This window comes from Trematomus bernacchii, unplaced genomic scaffold (assembly GCF_902827165.1).
Source record: "Trematomus bernacchii unplaced genomic scaffold, fTreBer1.1, whole genome shotgun sequence".
NCBI classification, from domain to species: Eukaryota; Metazoa; Chordata; class Actinopteri; order Perciformes; family Nototheniidae; genus Trematomus; species Trematomus bernacchii.
Window position 1 is genome coordinate 1 of NW_022987946.1, and position 19,785 is coordinate 19,785.

Sequence of the window (19,785 nt, forward strand, 5' to 3'; positions counted from 1 at the left end):
ATGTCATAAATAAAGAGTGATATGTCTATAATAAAGAGTGATATATTATAAAGAGTGACTTATAATAAAGAGTGATATATCATAAAGAGTGATTTATAATAATGAGTGATATGTCATAAATAGTGATATATTATAAGAGTGATTTATAATAAAGAGTGATATGCATAATAAAGAGTGATATTATAAAGTGATTTATAATAAAGAGTGATATATAATAAAGACTGATATGTCTAAATAAAGACTGATTTAAATAAAGAGTGATATATAATAAAGAGTGACTTATAATAAAGAGTGACATGTCATAAATAAAGAGTGATATATTATAAAGAGTGATTTATAATAAAGAGTGATATATCATAAATAAAGAGTGATATATTTTAAAGAGTGACTTATAGAGAGTGATATGACATAAATAAAGAGTGATATATTATAAAGAGTGACTTATAATAAAGAGTGATATATAATAAAGAGTGATATATAATAAAGAGTGATATGTCATAAATAAAGAGTGATTTATAATAAAGAGTGATATATAATAAAGAGTGATATATTATAAAGAGTGATTTATAATAAAGAGTGATATATCATAAATAAAGAGTGATATATTATAAAGAGTGATTTATAATAAAGAGTGATATATCATAAATAAAGAGTGATTTATAATAAAGAGTGATAATAATAAAGAGTGATATATAATAAAGAGTGATATGTCATAAATAAAGAGTGATACATTTTAAAGAGTGACTTATAGAGAGTGATATGTCATAAATAAAGAGTGATATATTATAAAGAGTGATATATAATAAAGATTGATATATTATAAAGAGTGATATGTCATAAATAAAGAGTGATTTATAATAAAGAGTGATATATTTCAAAGAGTGACTTATAAAGAGTGATATATCATAAATAAAGAGTGATATATTATAAAGAGTGATTTATAATAAAGAGTGATATATAATAAAGAGTGATATGTCATAAATAAAGAGTGATATATTATAAAGAGTGACTTATAATAAAGAGTGATATATTATAAAGAGTGATTTATAATAAAGAGTGATATATAATAATGAGTGATATGTCATAAATAAAGAGTGATATTATAAAGAGTGATTTATAATAAAGAGTGATATATAATAATGAGTGATATGTCATAAATAAAGAGTGATATTATAAAGAGTTATATATAATAAAGAGTGATATATAATAAAGAGTGATATGTCATAAATAAAGAGTGATATATTTTAAAGAGTGACTTATAAAGAGTGATATATCATAAATAAAGAGTGATATATTATAAAGAGTGATATATAATAAAGAGTGATATGTCATAAATAAAGAGTGATATATTTTAAAGAGTGATATATTATGAAGAGTGATATATTATAAAGAGTGATATATTATAAAGAGTGATTTATAATAAAGAGTGATATATAATAAAGACTGATATGTCATAAAGAGTGATTTATAATAAAGAGTGATATATCATAAATAAAGAGTGATATATTATAAAGACTTATAAAGAGTGATATATCATAAATAAAGAGTGATATATTATATAGAGTGACTTATAATAAAGAGTGACTTATAGAGTGATATATCATAAATAAAGAGTGATATATTATAAAGAGTGATATATTATAAAGAGTGATTTATAATAAAGATTTATATATCATAAAGTGATTTATAATAAAGAGTGATATATAATAAAGACTGATATGTCATAAAGAGTGATTTATAATAAAGAGTGATATATCATAAATAAAGAGTGATATATTATAAAGACTTATAAAGAGTGATATATCATAAATAAAGAGTGATATATTATAAAGAGTGATATGTCATAAATAAAGAGTGATATATTATATAGAGTGACTTATAATAAAGAGTGACTTATAGAGAGTGATATATCATAAATAAAGAGTGATATATTATAAAGAGTGATTTATAATAAAGAGTGATATATAATAAAGAGTGATATGTCATAAATAAAGAGTGATATATTATATAGAGTGACTTATAATAAAGAGTGACTTATAGAGAGTGATATATCATACATAAAGAGTGATATATTATAAAGAGTGATATGTCATAAATAAAGAGTGATATATTATATAGAGTGACTTATAATAAAGAGTGACTTATAGAGAGTGATATATCATAAATAAAGAGTGATATATTATAAAGAGTGATTTATAATAAAGAGTGATATATAATAAAGAGTGATATGTCATAAATAAAGAGTGATATATTTTAAAGAGTGACTTATAAAGAGTGATATATCATAAATAAAGAGTGATATATTATAAAGAGTGATTTATAATAAAGAGTGATTTAGGGTGCTAAATCCTTAGAACCGTTACAAGGTGTGTTTTTTGCATTTTCTAAATTGTGTAACTTGCTGCAGTTAAATACCATCAAACTATGTGCAATATGTGCTATATGTGCAATATATACATATGCCATTAATAACTGTGTAATATATACCGGCTGCTAAATCCTAAGAACTGCTACAGGGTTTGGATTTGGGATTTTTTTTTATTTTTTTTTTATTATATTTTTATTATATCATAACTTAGTACTTTTCTTAACATATGTAACATGAAGCTGTCTGTGGCTCTTTCCTGCTGTAACGATGCATATTTCCCCTCTGTGGGACTAATACAAGTATTCTGATTCTGATATACAAACTAAAGAGTGATATATAATAAATAGTGATATATTATAAAGAGTGATTTATAATAAAGAGTGATATATCATAAATAAAGAGTGATATATTATAAAGAGTGATATATTATAAAGAGTGACTTATAATAAAGAGTGATATATTATAAAGAGTGATTTATAATAAAGAGTGATATGTCATAAATAAAGAGTGATATGTCATAAATAAAGAGTGATATATTATAAAGAGTGATTTATAATAAAGAGTGATATATCATAAATAAAGAGTGATATATTATAAAGTGATTTATAATAAAGAGTGATATATAATAAAGACTGATATGTCATAAATAAAGAGTGATTTATAATAAAGAGTGATATATCATAAATAAAGAGTGATATATTATAAAGAGTGATTTATAATAAAGAGTGATATATCATAAATAAAGAGTGATATATTTTAAAGAGTGACTTATAGAGAGTGATATGTCATAAATAAAGAGTGATATATTATAAAGAGTGACTTATAATAAAGAGTGATATATTATAAAGAGTGATTTATAATAAAGAGTGATATATCATAAATAAAGAGTGATATATTATAAAGAGTGATTTATAATAAAGAGTGATATATCATAAATAAAGAGTGATATATTATAAAGAGTGATTTATAATAAATAGTGATATATAATAAAGAGTGATATGTCATAAATAAAGAGTGATTTATAATAAAGAGTGATATATAATAAAGAGTGATATATAATAAAGAGTGATATGTCATAAATAAAGAGTGATTTATAATAAAGAGTGATATATAATAAAGAGTGATATATTATAAAGAGTGATTTATAATAAAGAGTTATATATCATAAATAAAGAGTGATATATTATAAAGAGTGATTTATAATAAAGAGTGATATATCATAAATAAAGAGTGATTTATAATAAAGAGTGATAATAATAAAGAGTGATATATAATAAAGAGTGATATGTCATAAATAAAGAGTGATACATTTTAAAGAGTGACTTATAGAGAGTGATATGTCATAAATAAAGAGTGATATATTATAAAGAGTGATATATAATAAAGATTGATATATTATAAAGAGTGATATGTCATAAATAAAGAGTGATTTATAATAAAGAGTGATATATTTCAAAGAGTGACTTATAAGAGTGATATATCATAAATAAAGAGTGATATATTATAAAGAGTGATTTATAATAAAGAGTGATATATAATAAAGAGTGATATGTCATAAATAAAGAGTGATATATTATAAAGAGTGACTTATAATAAAGAGTGATATATTATAAAGAGTGATTTATAATAAAGAGTGATATATAATGAGTGATATGTCATAAATAAAGAGTGATATTATAAAGAGTGATTTATAATAAAGAGTGATATATAATGAGTGATATGTCATAAATAAAGAGTGATATTATAAAGAGTTATATATAATAAAGAGTGATATATAATAAAGAGTGATATGTCATAAATAAAGAGTGATATATTTTAAAGAGTGACTTATAAAGAGTGATATATCATAAATAAAGAGTGATATATTATAAAGAGTGATTTATAATAAAGAGTGATATAGGGTGCTAAATCCTTAGAACCGTTACAATTTAGATGTTGCTGTGTCAGAGTAAATTCAGATGGAACATAGTAAAACAATTACAATTCTCATTTCCGCCTAGAACAAAAAAACATTATTTATAGTGAAACCACCCTTGAATGATGGGATAGTAGACCAGAACCTGTCGGGATCCAAACCAATATATCATAAGCTTGAATTTAAAACAAATATGTTGGCACAGGTAGGTCCAGGCTCACCTTTGGGTACATTTGGTTACCATCAGTGCCATTTGACCTTTCTCAGGTACCACACTGTAAAACTCATTTTATTTCATTGAAATATCACAATAGGTATTCATTCCATCCAAATACAACTGCTTTTGACCTTTTTGAAAATTCACCCAGACCTCTATACCTTTTCCCATTCAACAAAAACACATACACAGGAAATGAAGTTTGACTCCAACTGAAGCAGATTTATTTTAAACATGTTACCAACATAATACACAAGAAAACTACACTCTGAAATCAAAAGGTAAAAACAATCACTTTTTTTTTGTAAAGAACAACACACTGGCAAAACTGTATACACCCTGAATGTTACAGTGTTTGGTCGTGCCACTCCATGAAACAGTTCTTTCTAGAAGTGAAGCACAGAGGGACCATGCACTTCCTGCAGTACACAGGTGTCTTCACCGTTTTGTTGCCAGCATTAGAGCAGTTCTTGCAGTACTTCCTGAGCGCGGTGGCATCTTCCCCATAATACACGGGCATGCATGTGAGCGGTGGGGGGGATGGTGCTGCTGCTGCTTCTGCTGCAGGGACTCCAGCAAACTCCAACATCTCTGCAGCCAGCTTCTCCCTGAAGGACTTCTGGGTGTGTGGCTTTGTCCTGGCGGGGTCATTCTTCATCTTGGACAGCTCCTTGTAGAGAAGGAAGCTGTTCACCACTGCAATGTCCATAAAATGGTAAAAAAAAGTCTTGTACCATTTCATTGTTTTGTAGTGAACGCTGTAGTACCCAATCAAAGCGTCTGACACATCCACGCCACCCATGCTTCGGTTGTAGTCCACCACAGCGTCAGGAGCAGGAACAGTCTTCGTCTGCCACACACCAGCCTGTTTCACTTTCCGCTGGACAGTCTGACCGCTGAAGGCCTCGTGCACTGTGGAGCACATGGTCACTTCACGGGTGTCCATCCACTTCACGAACAGGATTTTGCCTCTCCTTATCCACCGCAGATCTCCCCTTTCTGCCTTTTTCGGTAGGTCATTCAACTCCGTCCGTGGAAACTCCATTTTATTTTTTCTAATGGTCCCACAACAGCCAATGTTTTTTGTGGACAAATCCTCAAAGAGGGCAGGGCTGGTGTAAAAGTTGTCCACAAAGAGTGTGTAGCCCGCACCGAGCAGAGGGAGAGGCAGGAGGTCGGTCACGGAGGAGTAGCTGAGTCCATGGCCTGTGGTGGACTCACTCTTCCCCGTGTACACAAAGAAGTTCCAGGTGTATGCCGTTGAGGAGTCCGCCAGCACAAACAGTTTGTACCCCCACTTTATGGGCTTGTTCTTCGTGTACTGCTTCATGCTGATGCGGGCCTTGGAGGCGACCATCCTCTCATCTATTGAAATGTTCCGATGGGGCTGGAAATGTGCTTTGCAGGCAGTAACGATGTCCGTGTAAAGGGGCTTGATCTTGAAGAGTCTGTCGTACTCGGGGGTGTTCCTTTTGCGCTCGTTTTCCTCGTCTTCTTTAGGGTCGCTCATGTGCAGCGACCACAGGATGGTTTCAAAGCGTCTCCGGGACATTTTCTCAGATGGGAATTGGAAGTTGTACGGCCATTTCTTCCTCCAGTAGTCCGATCTGTGGTGAACGTGGACGAGGCCGGAGAAAATGATAATGGCCAGGAAAACATAAAAGTCCCTCAGAGTCAGCTCTTTCCAAACGTACTTCTTTCCAGCCTGTGACCTCTTCAGGGCGTTTGCATTGGTGTTGTCGATGAGCCTCTGGACCACGGAGGAGCTGAAGAACATTCTGAAGAGGGAGAGGGGAGACCACGCTGTGATGGGGTCTAACGCGGGGCCGGGGACCCTGGCTGGCATGAACCTGCATGGCTCTGGTCTTTGGTCTTTCTCCTCTCTGGTGTGCCACCTGAGGTCTTCCTCTGTCGTTCTGGAAGAGGGGGACCCACCTCGGGGAGACCCACCTCGGGGAGACCCACCTCGGCCACGCTTCCTGGGTGTGGCTGATTTATATGACGCTTTTCCTTTTCTTTTGTGCTGCGTCTCTTCGGGTGATTCGGAATCAGATGAAGAAGATGATGGCTGAGGAGGGGTACGTGTGGATGGTCTCAGCTGAGTGGAAGCAGGCGATGATGGCTGAGGATGTGAGGGTGGAGCAGAAGCCATTTTAGGCTCGTAATCTTCATCACTGTGAAAACAAATGTGGAAAAAAAACAAATAGATGAATTTACTGGCCTACACTTGTAAAAATGTAACTCCAAACAGACACGTAACATTATATGGATGGATATATATCCATATTCCAATTACTTTGTATTAGGGATGGGAACGATTCATCGAATATTCGAAATTATTCAGGTATTCGAATATGAGTCATGAATATCTTTTTTTTTTTTTTTTTTTTTTGGAGGGAGGGATGGCTAAGTTGATTACATATTATCAAATTGAATAATTCAATGTATACGACAGTGCCATAGCTAAATGTGTTAGGTGACGTCTAAAGGTGTGTTTTGCTCCGCTCACCGGTCCCTCACAGCGGGCAGAGCTGCAGGTGCTGATCTCTCTCTCTCTCTCGTCCGGTACTTCACTCGCGTTTATGTCCAAACCCATCAGATCTAGTTCTAATGATATGGCTGCTGCCCCTGCCTACACACAGATCACTCAGACTCAAACCTCATCTTATGTCCAAACCCATCAGATCTAGTTCTAGCTAATGATATGGCTGCTGCCCCTGCCTACACGCAGATCACACAGACTCAAACCTCATCTTATGTCCAAACCCATCAGATCTAGTTCTAGCTAATGATATGGCTGCTGCCCCTACCTACACACAGATCACGCAGACTCAAACCTCATCTTATGTCCAAACCCATCAGATCTAGTTCTAATGATATGGCTGCTGCCCCTGCCTACACGCAGATCACACAGACTCAAACCTCATCTTATGCCCAAATGCGGCGCAAATGCGCTCCGCAGCCGTTGGGAGGTTCGGGCGCTAACAGTTCATGAGCGTGCTCCCCCGCTCCCTGTCAACACTCGCGACACATGAGTGGCCAGCCTAAACAACAATAAGCGCTGCTTGGCAACCGTGTGTGGCGGCAAAGTACAAAGACATTTTGACAGGAGAGATTTAGTTTTGCCGGTATTCAACATATTTGACCAGTCATAGTCCGGTCATTATTTACACTCTAAGAAGAGTCCTACACAACAGACATGGCGTCAAGAAGGAGTAATGTGTGGAAAGATTTCCACCAGGTTAGTGAGTGCGGTGTAGAATGCAAACTATACCAAATTAAACTTATATATATACATACTATACCTTGCTATACCCGCAACCTCCGTTCCAGCTGAGAGGGTCTCCTTGCTATACCTGAGAGGGTCTTCTCTACAGCTGGTCTGATTGTGAATCGCCTCCGCACATGAAAGCTGTAGGCCTATAGCTGTCAAACTGTGATCACCAGTTCAATACATTTGACAAATTCGACTTGGTTTCTAAACTTATTTGAACATGTATTTATTTATTTCCAAAAGTTATTGAAATGTTTTCGAAAAAAAATGTTAGAATTTTTTTTTTTTACCCAATTTTTTTTTTTATAGGATATTTACATTTCGGTTAACCGTTTTTTGGAGGGTCGAATATTCGAATATACATTTGCTTTCAAATTCCCATCCCTACTTTGTATATAGACTATTCTGCTCTATTTCTATTATATTCTATTTTATTTTATTTACTTGCACTATTGTCTGTTGTATTGTTGGAGGAGCCTGTGACCTCAGGTGTTCCTGCTGTCTGACATTAATACTCTCAAGAGGTTTGTTGTGAGCTGCAGCCTTCCCGGCTGACAGTCATACTCCATGGCGGAACTACTCCAGCTAAAGCACACATCCACTGCACCATGCCCGACGATGATCTCCGCCATCAGTAAACATGGACTGCTACAACGACCCAAATACATTCACCGAACCTCCAGACGAAAGTTTGTTTACTCCGGTCCGATCATTCCATCTCATCCCCCTGGTCTGCTGCGCGCACTGACACACCCCCTCCACCTCATCAGCACAACAACCAACACGTGCACTCTGCCTGCCTACGCCCCCTTCCCAAAGCACCCCAGCCTGTTCAAACTCAACCTCATCTCAAACTAGCTCTGTTTAACCTGTTAAGCCCTGAGCCTGTTTTTCAGGTTTCAGGCTCGAAAATGCCACTAACACAACACATGACTATATCTTCACTTCTAAAAGGGGTAAATTAATCATCTTTTTTCTCAAAGCAAGGTTACATCTGTGAATTGGATGTAGAAGTGTCAGAATCAATATAGATGTTTTTTATTTAAAGGGGACCTATCATGCAAAATGCACTTGTGTACGTCTTTTCTACATGAATATGTGTCCCCGGTGTTCCAGGGAACTCACCAAGTGTCAGAAAACACAACCCTCTCTATTTTCCTCCATACCCAAATCTCTAAAAAAGGGGCTGCAACGGATCTGATAAAAACTGATCCAGATTTGAACACTGTCCTGACGTCAGGACAGTGCTGGAGACGTTGTAGTACATATGCCAGGCCTGTAGGTGGTGCTGTTCTCACTGAATCTGCCCTTGCAAAAACAGAGCTATAAATTGTCAAATTGAGCGAAATGAGGCATGGCTAAAATGCATGATCTGTTTGGTATTTTTTTTTTTTTTTAAAGTATAAATATGTCTTATATAGGTATGGTCCTACACTATATTATTCAAATATAGCACGATAGGTCCACTTTAAAGTAAATTCAGATGGAACATAGTAAAAACATGTAAATTCTAATCTCCGCCTAAAAAAACCCCATTACTTACAGTGAAAACTACCCTTGGATGATGGGTTAGTAGACTAAAAGCTTTAGGAATCCAAACTATAACATATAATAAGTACCCTGTATCAAGATTGATGCAAAACAAGTGAGATTTGACCTTTTTAGAGAGATTTAGCAAAATAAAGTCCAGGCGGACTCACCTCTGGGTAATTTGGGAACCATCAGTTCCATTTGACCTTTTTCACTGTAAAAATCATTTTATTACTTTGAATTATCACTATAGGTATTTATTCCATCCAAATACAACTGTTGTAAAAAAAACATACAAAATGAAGTTTGACTCCAACTGGAGCAGATTTATTTAAAACTTTACAATGTTACAATATGTTGGCATGCCACTCCTGGAAACAATTCTTTTTGGAAGTGAAGCACAGAGGGACCTGACACTTCCTGCAGTACACAGGTGTCTTCACCTTCTTTTTGCCAGCATCATGGCAGTTCCTGCAGTTCTTCCTGATACGGACATCTTTCCCATAAAACATGGGCCCGCATGTGAGTGGTGGGGGGGGTGGTGGGGGTGGTGGTGTAGGTGTTCCATATTCCAACATTTCTGCAGCAAGCTGCTCCCTGAAAGTCTTCTGTGTGTATGGCTTTGTCCTGCTGGGGTCACTCGTCATCTTGTGCAGCTCCTTGTGGAGAATGAAGCTGTTCACCACGGCAATGTCCACAAAATGGTAAAAAAAAGTCTTGTACCATTTCATCGTTTTGTGGAGAACGCTGTAGTACCCGATCAAAGCGTCATCCACGCCACCCATGCTTCGGTTGTAGTCCACCACAGCGTCAGGAGCAGGAACAGTCTTAGTCTGCCACACACCAGCCTGTTTCACTTTCCGCTGGACAGTCTGACCGCTGAAGGCCTCGTGCACTGTGGAGCACATGGTCACTTCACGGCTGTCCATCCACTTTATGAACAGGAGTTTGCCTTCCCTTATCCACCGCAGATCTCCCCTTTCAGCCTTTTTCGGTAGGTCATTCAACTCCGTCTGTGGGAAACCAACTCGATTTTTTCCAATGGTCCCACAACAGCCAATGTTTTTTGTGGCCAAATCCCCAAAGAGGGCAGGGCTGGTGTAGAAGTTGTCCACAAAGAGTGTGTAGCCCGCACCGAGCAGAGGGAGGGGCAGGAGGTCGGTCACGGAGGTGTAGCTGAGTCCCTGGCCTGAGAGGAACGTACTCTTCCCTGTGTACAAATTGAAGTTCCAGGTGTATGCCGAGGAGGAATCCGCCAGCACAAACAGTTTGTATCCCCACTTAGTTGGTTTATCCTTCATGTACTGCTTCATGCTGACTCGGGCCGTTGAGGTGACCATCCTCTCATCTATTGAAATGTTTTGATGGGGCTGGAAATGTGCTTTGCAGGCAGTAACGATGTCCGTGTACAGGGGCTTTATCTTGAAAAGTCTGTCGTACTCAGCGGTGTTCCTTTTGCGATCGTTTTCCTCGTCTTCTTCAGGGTTGCTCAGGTGCAGTGACCACATGATGGCTCCGAAGCGGTCCCGGGACATCGCATCACCTGGGAATTTGAAGTTATATGGCCATTTCTTCCTCCAGTAGTCCGATCGGTTGGGAACGGTGACGAGGCCTGAGAAAATGATAATGGACAAGAAAATATAGAAATCCCTCACAGTCAGCATTTTCCAAACATGCTTCTTTCCAGCCTGCAGTCTTTTCAGGGCGTTGGCGTTCGTGTTGGCAATGATTGTATGAACCACGGAAGCGCTAAAAAAAAGTCTGAAAATGGAGAGGGGAGACCATGCTACAGTGGGGTCGAGCGCTGGGCCTGGGACCCTGGCTGGCGTGAAATTCAGTGGCTCTGGTGTTTGGTCATTCTCCTCTCTGTTGTGCCACCCGAGTTCTTCTTCTGTCGTTCTGGAAGAGGAAGAACCTCGGCCACGCTTCCTGCGTTTTACACATTTATCTGATGCTTTTCCTTTTCCTGGCTGAGGAGCGGGAGCCCCACCTCGGCCACGCTTCCTTTGGTTTACAGATGCATCTGACGCTGCAGAAAGCTGGTAGAAACCAGACGATGGTAGCTTTGGAAGTGAGTGCTTTTTGGATGCAGGCTGAGTGGCCAATACTGGTGCAGATCTCTTTCTAGAAGTTGAGGAATGTGATGGTGAGGCAGGTGTGGCAGGTGAGGCAGGTGTGGGCTGGGTGAAAGTAGACAATGGTGAAGCCATTTCATCCTCATCTCCATCACTATGAAAACAAATGTGGAAAAACAAAGAGATTAGATTAATTCCTGTGTTTCCTTGGCAGTAAACATGCCATTTTGAGTGTGTGAATGCAATACATTTAGTGACTATAGATGAACACTGGCCTATACTTTTAGTAACTGCAGGGTTCATACACTTTTTCACCAATGATTTTCAATTACTTTTCCATGACTTCTCCATGACCTTTACCTAATTTTCCATGACCAAAAAAAATGACTCTTTCTCAGCGGTACCACATGTAACAGGAACATAAGGTCTGCATATGAAACATGTTGTGCCTATCTAAAACAAATCCAATAGTAGGCTTACTAGCTTCTACACGCTAAAGCAACTCAAATCTCTCACCAGCAAAATACCTCGACAGTTAAAAGCCATTTTATGTTTCATTACTATACGATACAGTATGTATTATCATTATAGTATTACTATTTTGGCGATTAGATAAAATATAAATTATATTTGATGCAATTTTTGTTAAATTTCCATGACTTTTCCAAAACTTTGGGAAAAATATTGTTTTCCAGGGCCTGGAATTAGCTTTTTGAATTTCCATGACTTTTCCAGGTTTTTAATGACCGTAAGAACCCTGTAAATGTAACAGACAAGAAACACTATATCGTAGTTTTTTTTTAAATAATCCCTCTAATTCCTGCCAAACATGCCATTTTGAGCGTACATTACATTACATTTAGCAGACGCTTTTATTTACTATATGAATAATCATACACCAAATAAATAAGTAATAGATAAAAACAGAGGGATTACCGTGGTGGAATTTCATCATCAGAGTCACAACGCTCCGGGTTCCGTTCTGGCTGCAGGAGATCCTCGTTGTCTGACTCAGAATCAACGGGTAACATATCTGCATCGCTGTCTACATTAGTCACAATTTCCATTGCCTGTAAAGTCGTAAGCATCTGTTTCCTGCAAGCCATTATTTGACAAAAGTCAAAGTATAGCAAAAGTCCTAAACGCCAATCTTGTAATCTGCTCTGTTATCTGCTGTCCGCTCTGTGCGCTCTGGGTGCTCTGGGTGCTGCTGCAATTCCTCTTATTTACGTACTAAACACGGCATAGAGTCTGCTGCGTATACTTTACGCAGGACCATATCTATGGAACCCATTGGTCGATTTGAGTGATTTACACCTTTTTCTTAACCATTAGATCCAATAGAATCCGATGGGCAGTTCCCAAATCCACGTAAACATTACCATTGCGGACGTAATAGAGAAGCAAACGAAGCATATCTGAAAGTACAAGCCTTGACTGCAAAACTTTATACCCAGTTTATTGCTATAAATATGATGATGGATTATCAGTAAAACATTCTACGTGACACAGACACATTGGATTAACCTTGAGCGGCGTTTTTATTCCGTTGAACACAATTTTTGATCACAAATCAAAAAAGGTAAAATGTAATTATTGTAATATTTTTGAAACCGGATGCTATTTACTTTCTCTTTTACGATAAGTAATAAGGGCATTTTGAGAGTGAGTGCTGTGCAAAAGTCCGTTAGCATTAGTTAGCATTTTTTCACTCAATGCTAATTCAAAGGTTTGGTATTACTCTTGTGTTTCTTTTAGCTAAAAATTGTTCATATGGTCAGTTAGCTGAGTTTCTTCCCATTAAAAGGGTATGGAACATTAATAGTTTCATAAATGTTAAGAAGCCCTGAGACATTGTCTCGAAAAAAAACAGTGGGAGGGGTCCAATGGGGGGTCCTTAAGAGGTTAACACCCGGTCTCTAAACAACAAGGGTCTCATTCTCACTGACAATAATCTGGACTTTCTCTGTATCACAGAACCAATGCGGTCAAGCCAGCCTCCACTTCGGAAAACAGTCAAGCCAGCATCCGCACTGTTTTGTGGTCCGCGAATATCCTATGCATTACGGTAGCGGTCTGGAAAGACTGCCTTCGAAATAAAAGTGCTTACTCGGTCAATAACAATTATACCAAACATATTAAAATATGTACTATATAGGCCTAATGTGATCAAAAATAATGTAAGACAAACTACATATAACTACCACATTATAACTGACTGAATGTAAAACTTAAAGAGTTTCAAAATAAAATACCTTTGAAGTCTCATATATGAGCTATCATCCCTGTTTTTAGATGACAATAAAACTAAAACTGTCCAGTATCAAAGACTTATTTCACTTCAGGGCCCAAGGCGCTTGAGGCAAAATAGGCAATGATGAAGGCTTAACAATTAATATGATGTAGACAGGTTCATATTATTATCAGTGATACAAAAAATATTGTAAATGTTCTTGTACTGTAAGTGTAGTGTATCAAAAACACATATATTTGTTGCAAGTGTATTTAAGAATAGGAAGTTAACATATCATATCAGTGCCCCTAAAAATATACCTAATGGTATAGGACATAAGGCGGAGTGGCATACATCCTCAATAAACTTCAATATGTCCAAAACCCATCTGCCCGTACGCTCACCTCCAGCCGACGCTCCGACCACATCACCCCTATCCTCCACGACCTCCACTGGCTCCTCATCAAACACCGCATTGACTTTCAAATCCTTGGTGCCTTCGCAGCAGCAGCCCCCCCCCCCCCCCCCCCCCCCCTCGCAGCTGGCCTATACTTTTGAAAAAATAACTCCAAAGAGAAAAGTAACACTATATGGATGTTGAGGTAAATAAGCCCTGTGCTGGGGAAGCCAACATACCATCCAGTTTGAGTGTGTGACTTTACTAAATTCATTGCAGGATAATAAGGCGGATAGATGAATAATCTTAGACCAAGTAATCGATCAAAAAGAGAGATCACATACCTTTCCGATGGTGGAAGTACATAATCAGAGTCACTACTGTCCGGGTGTAGTTCTGGCTGCAGGAGGTCCTCGTCGTCCGACTCGGAGTCGACCGGTAAAATAGCTGCCCCGCTGTCTTCAGCCAGAATGGCCAGTACCTCCTCAGTGGTACAAGTCTTTTTCCTGCCTGCCATTGTTGCAATTGGCTTATTTGGCAAAATGGCAAGAAAAGAGAAATAAACAACTGCTAAATGCAAAGAAATCACCGTTCTTGAAACCTGCTGTGCGTTATGATGCGCCAGCTGCCAGGCAGACCTATACGTTACGCGGGACCCTAGAGAGCCTCAATAGAATCGAGGGGCATTTTCATAAATCCATGTAAACATTACCATTGGTCAGTTAAAATGACTCGTACACAGCATGCTCTAAACCAGATGCCCCTACCTGCTCAACATTACACTCCGCTTATTAGCAATAAAGGTCATGATGGATTATCAGTAATCATTTCAAAGTGACAGAGACATTGAATTAACCTTCAGCAGCGTGTTATGCCCTTCAACACAACTTTTGATCACAAAACAGCAAAGGTAAGACATAGTTATAGTTATTTTCTTTTTGGTCCGATCGGGACTTGAACCGGCGACCCTTCGGTTCCAAGACCAGGTCCCTACAGGCTGAGTCCCTACAGGCTGAGACCCTACAGGCCGAGTCCCTACTCCCTACTGGCCGAGTCCCTACTGGCCGAGTCCCTACAGGCCGAGTCCCTACTGGCCGAGTCCCTACAGGCCGAGTCCCTACAGGCCGAGTCCCTACTCCCTACAGACTGAGTCCCTACTGGCCGAGTCCCTACAGGCCGAGTCCCTACTCCCTACAGGCTGAGTCCCTACAGGCTGAGTCCCTACAGGCTGAGTCCCTACAGGCTGAGACCCTACAGGCTGAGACCCTACAGGCTGAGTCCCTACAGGCTGAGTCCCTACAGGCTGAGTCCCTACAGACTGAGTCCCTACTCCCTACCGAGTCCCTACAGACTGAGTCCCTACTCCCTACTGAGTCCCTACAGACTGAGTCCCTACAGGCTGAGACCCTACAGGCTGAGACCCTACAGACTGAGTCCCTACAGACTGAGTCCCTACAGACTGAGTCCCTACAGACTGAGTCCCTACTCCCTACCGAGTCCCTACAGACTGAGTCCCTACTCCCTACTGAGTCCCTACAGACTGAGTCCCTACAGACTGAGACCCTACTCCCTACAGACTGAGTCCCTACTGACTGAGTCCCTACTGACTGAGACCCTACTCCCTACAGACTGAGTCCCTACTGACTGAGTCCCTACAGACTGAGTCCCTACAGACTGAGTCCCTACTGACTGAGTCCCTACTGACTGAGTCCCTACTGACTGAGTCCCTACAGACTGAGTCCCTACAGACTGAGTCCCTACAGACTGAGTCCCTACAGACTGAGTCCCTACACACAGTAAAACAGAGAGGGTGTGTTTGTTTCGCTCACCTGTGTGGTGAGGAGGATGGGGGAGCCGTGGTGACTCCCTGCTGGAAGGAGGAACGTCCCCCCCGCCGTCTGCGTCAGGATGAGGGGGGGCTGAGACATCAGGGGGGGGGCCGAGGTGGAGGGGAGGGGAAGGGAGGAGGTGAGGAGAAGGGAGGAGGAGGGAAGGGAGGAGGAGGGGGGAAGGGAGGAGGAGGGGGGGAGAAGGGAGGAGGAGGGAAGGGAGGAGGAGGAGGGGGGTGGGAGGGAGGAGGAGGGGGGAAGGGAGGATGAGGGAGGAGGAGGAGGGGGGTGGGAGGGAGGAAGGGAGGAGGGAGGGGAGGATGAGGGAGGAGGAGGAGGGGGGTGGAAGGGAGGAAGGGAGGATGAGGGAGGAAGGGAGGAGGAGACGAGCTGCAGGAGAGGAGACGCTGAGGAGAGGAAACTAAGAGTTAGCAACGAGCTAACGTTCATCTGCAGGCTATTACTGCTAACACACACACACACACACTTACCTGTCGGAGGGGGGGCAGGTGGAGTGGGCCTGGGGGGGGGCGGGGTCTCAGCGGCTGGGAGAGGAGACAGAAATTCGCCCTCTACAGAAAAACAGACAGGTATTAATCAAACACACCCACTGCTAACGAGGTCAACAAAAACAAAAAATGAAGAAGAGTGTGATGATGAAGATGAGTTATTGTCTGTTTTCTCACCTGGTTGACAGTACTCCTCCTCTTCATCTTCATCATCTTCCTCCACCTGTTGCCATGGCTCCAGCCCCTCTTCCACACACTCCATTAACAGCTCCGTGTCCATGTTGCTATGGAAACATTTCAAAAGAAACTTTATTGACACGTTTCTCTCAGACGGGGGGGGGGGGGTCGAGGAGACCCTGAACCTGGAGACCCTGACCCTGGAGACCCTGAACCTGGAGACCCTGAACCTAGAGACCCTGAACCTGGAGACCCTGACCCTGGAGACCCTGAACCTGGAGCCCCTGAACCTGGAGCCCCTGAACCTAGAGACCCTGAACCTGGAGACCCTGACCCTGGAGACCCTGAACCTGGAGACCCTGAACCTAGAGACCCTGAACCTGGAGACCCTGACCCTAGAGACCCTGAACCTAAAGACCCTGAACTTGGAGACCCTGGCCCTAGAGACCCTGACACTGGAGACCCTGAACCTGGAGACCCTGAACCTGGAGACCCTGAACCTAGAGACCCTGAACCTGGAGACCCTGACCCTGGAGACCCTGAACCTGGAGACCCTGAACCTAAAGACCCTGAACTTGGAGACCCTGGCCCTAGAGACCCTGACACTGGAGACCCTGAACCTGGAGACCCTGAACCTGGAGACCCTGGCAGTACCCTGTGTTATATGAAAGAGAATATCTCTGAGACATTTATAACATATTATCTGAGGAACAATGAAAACATCTACATCATGAAGTCCTAAAGCAGATCAAATCCCACCAGCTTCACTTCAGCCGCGTGCCACAAGGCGCTGCTCGTCACGTGATAAACACAAACAGAGAATAAACTAGAAGGTAAATCCACATGTTGACATAAAGTTGTGCATTTGAATGAACATGTTAAATATATTTACAGAAGTGAGCAGATGTGAGTGGAGGTTAAAGTAAAAATAGTGCCGGTTTTAAGTACTAAAGTCCTTAGTAGTGTAGATAGATACTAGTGTAGATAGATACTAGTGTAGATAGATACTAGTGTAGATAGATAGTAGTGTAGATAGATACTAGTGTAGATAGATACTAGTGTAGATAGATAGTAGTGTTGATATATACTAGTGTAGATAGATACTAGTGTAGATAGATACTAGTGTAGATAGATAGTAGTGTTGATATATACTAGTGTAGATAGATACTAGTGTAGATAGATAGTAGTGTAGATAGATACTAGTGTAGATATACTAATGTAGATAGATACTAGTGTAGATAGATAGTAGATAGATACTAATGTAGATAGATACTAGTGTAGATAGATAGTAGTGTAGATAGATAGTAGATAGATACTAATGTAGATAGATACTAGTGTAGATAGATACTAGTGTAGATAGATAGTAGATAGATACTAATGTAGATAGATAGTAGTGTCGACAGATAGTAGTACCGGGTTGCAGAGTTAACCCTCGCTGCAGCCTGGAGGCTACAGGCTAGCAGGAGACATGTTAGTGTGTCTCTTTGTTTTGTTCTGTTACAACGACCTGTGCGGAATGCTTTGACGATACCATGTTTAACACGTGGTCGTGCCAATAACGCCCCATTGTATTGTATTGTAAACAGAGGGGCTAACCCGGGCTATAAACCGAGCGCTCCCTCAGTGTGTGTGCAGGACCCGGACCTGAGGAGAACCGGGCCGTGCTGGTCTTACTAATCTTAATGCATTCCTATCTTAATGCATTGCTATATTAATGTATGTCTTACTTGATGTGTTTCTTACCTGCTGCTCCGGGTTCTGGTTCTTCTGCGGGGAGAAGGGTCCAGCTGCGGCCGCGGCAAGTACACGACACTACACGACACGCCCCCTACACGACACGCCCACCTGACACGACACTACGGTGGCTGAGAGATCGTACATGGCAGATTAAAAAGGAATTGCAAATGTTATTGTAGCATTTTAAGCAACTATTCGGCAAATAAATGAATAACCTAGTCTATCCGTTTGAGACACAACAGTATAACTTTCAACCCAAATCATTTTGTCAACAAACGGTGGTTCAGTAAACTTTTTTTTAATATATAAAATAGGTATTAATGAGATAATCTATTAATTATGTTTGTCTAACTGCTACACATGTATTTATACATAAATGTAGATATTTGTGAACATCTAAATATAGTTGTTAAAGGTTTTAAGATATACATAATCACATCATGGGGTCATTAAGGACCAGATTAGGAGGGCCAGTCAGGCCACTAATGAGCTCAATCATTCACATGTATTATTATTACTTTATAGATTAAGAGTACTAGGGGTCTATTACAAAACCTTTGAAGGAATCGTCATGCATTCTGAATGTTTCTGTACTTTAAAAACATCATGGCTCAAGATCCTGTTCTTGTTCAAGATTATTCACTCATTTGTGAATTTAACATCCATATTCACTCAAAACTGAAACAACACCAACATTTTTTTGAAAGCATTGCAGGCCTAAAGCTCCACGCCAGTGACCTATATTTTAATTTCTTCCATCAAACTTTAAAAATGGCAAACAGCATGTTTTTAAAGATTTAATCTTTTAAGAAACAAAATATCAAATTTGAACAGAAAGGTTTAAAAACACGTTTTTAATGCAAATAAACTTGAAACATAAACCTATTTGTCATTTCAAAATTCACTTGTATTGTCTGCGTGAAAGGCACAGTAGGCTATGAGCGAATACATATCAACATTAAAAAAATGACAAAGTCGTACAATATATACCATGTGCTACTGTCTAGGATTAAGTATGATGAGACTTTGTTTAAGGAGGGACCCCAGAGCCAAGGGCAGGCCGAGCAGACCGCCTTCTCCCGCCGCAGGCTTCCCCGGTGATGGGCTCCGTGTAACAAGTCCCCTCAGTCTGTGCGGGGAGCTGCACCACGGTGATGCTGCTGTCATCGCTCGCCTCTCCTCCGGTGGTGCCCTCGGCTCCCTCCGACGCCACACTGCCCAGCACACTGGAGATCACTAATAGCCGCGTTCACACCAAGTACTTTCCTGTACTTAGTTCCGGCACTAAGAGCCCTGGCGCTTTTAACCCCAGGGTACTTAGTACAGATCGCGTTCACACCGGAGTACTTTCCCTGAGGGAAGATTACAAGTACAGTAGGTGGCGGTAAGCACCTTAAAGTTGTTTGCAACCCGCTACAAAACAAGAGAAGAAGAAGAAAAACTGATACAGGATCTGTTTAATCGCCATGTCGGTTTTCTTTATTGCACTCTCAAAACATAACATTAAATAGAAATATTTTAAAT

The 19,785-nt window shown here is 39.9% G+C and overlaps 1 protein-coding gene and 1 long non-coding RNA gene across 2 annotated transcripts; both read right to left on the minus strand.

Moving 5' to 3' along the window:
* Positions 1-4,696: 4,696 nt before the first annotated feature.
* LOC117470810 (piggyBac transposable element-derived protein 4-like) lies at positions 4,697-15,976 on the minus strand. Its single transcript, XM_034115683.1, has 3 exons — positions 15,839-15,976; positions 14,354-14,538; positions 4,697-6,674 (listed from the first exon to the last, which is right to left on the minus strand). The coding sequence occupies exons 1-3, from the start codon at positions 15,935-15,937 to the stop codon at positions 4,847-4,849; spliced, it is 2,112 nt and encodes a 703-aa protein (XP_033971574.1). The 5' UTR covers positions 15,938-15,976; the 3' UTR covers positions 4,697-4,846.
* A 353-nt stretch (positions 15,977-16,329) lies between these two features.
* LOC117470808 lies at positions 16,330-18,350 on the minus strand. The gene is made up of 3 exons (XR_004554729.1): positions 18,268-18,350; positions 16,525-16,631; positions 16,330-16,410 (listed from the first exon to the last, which is right to left on the minus strand). It is a non-coding gene; the product is annotated as an uncharacterized LOC117470808 (long non-coding RNA).
* Between the last annotated feature and the right edge of the window lie 1,435 nt (positions 18,351-19,785).

Excerpts from the sequence above, each read along its gene's own strand:
- LOC117470810 (XM_034115683.1), bottom strand. The coding sequence starts at position 15,937 with ATGTCTCAGCCCCCCCTCATCCTGACGCAGACGGCGGGGGGGACGTTC. Across the intron at positions 14,539-15,838 it reads CCATCCTCCTCACCACACAG|CCAATTGCAACAATGGCAGG; the intron begins GTGAGCGAAACA and ends TTGCCAAATAAG. Across the intron at positions 6,675-14,353 it reads GTACTTCCACCATCGGAAAG|TGATGAAGATTACGAGCCTA; the intron begins GTATGTGATCTC and ends TTGTTTTCACAG.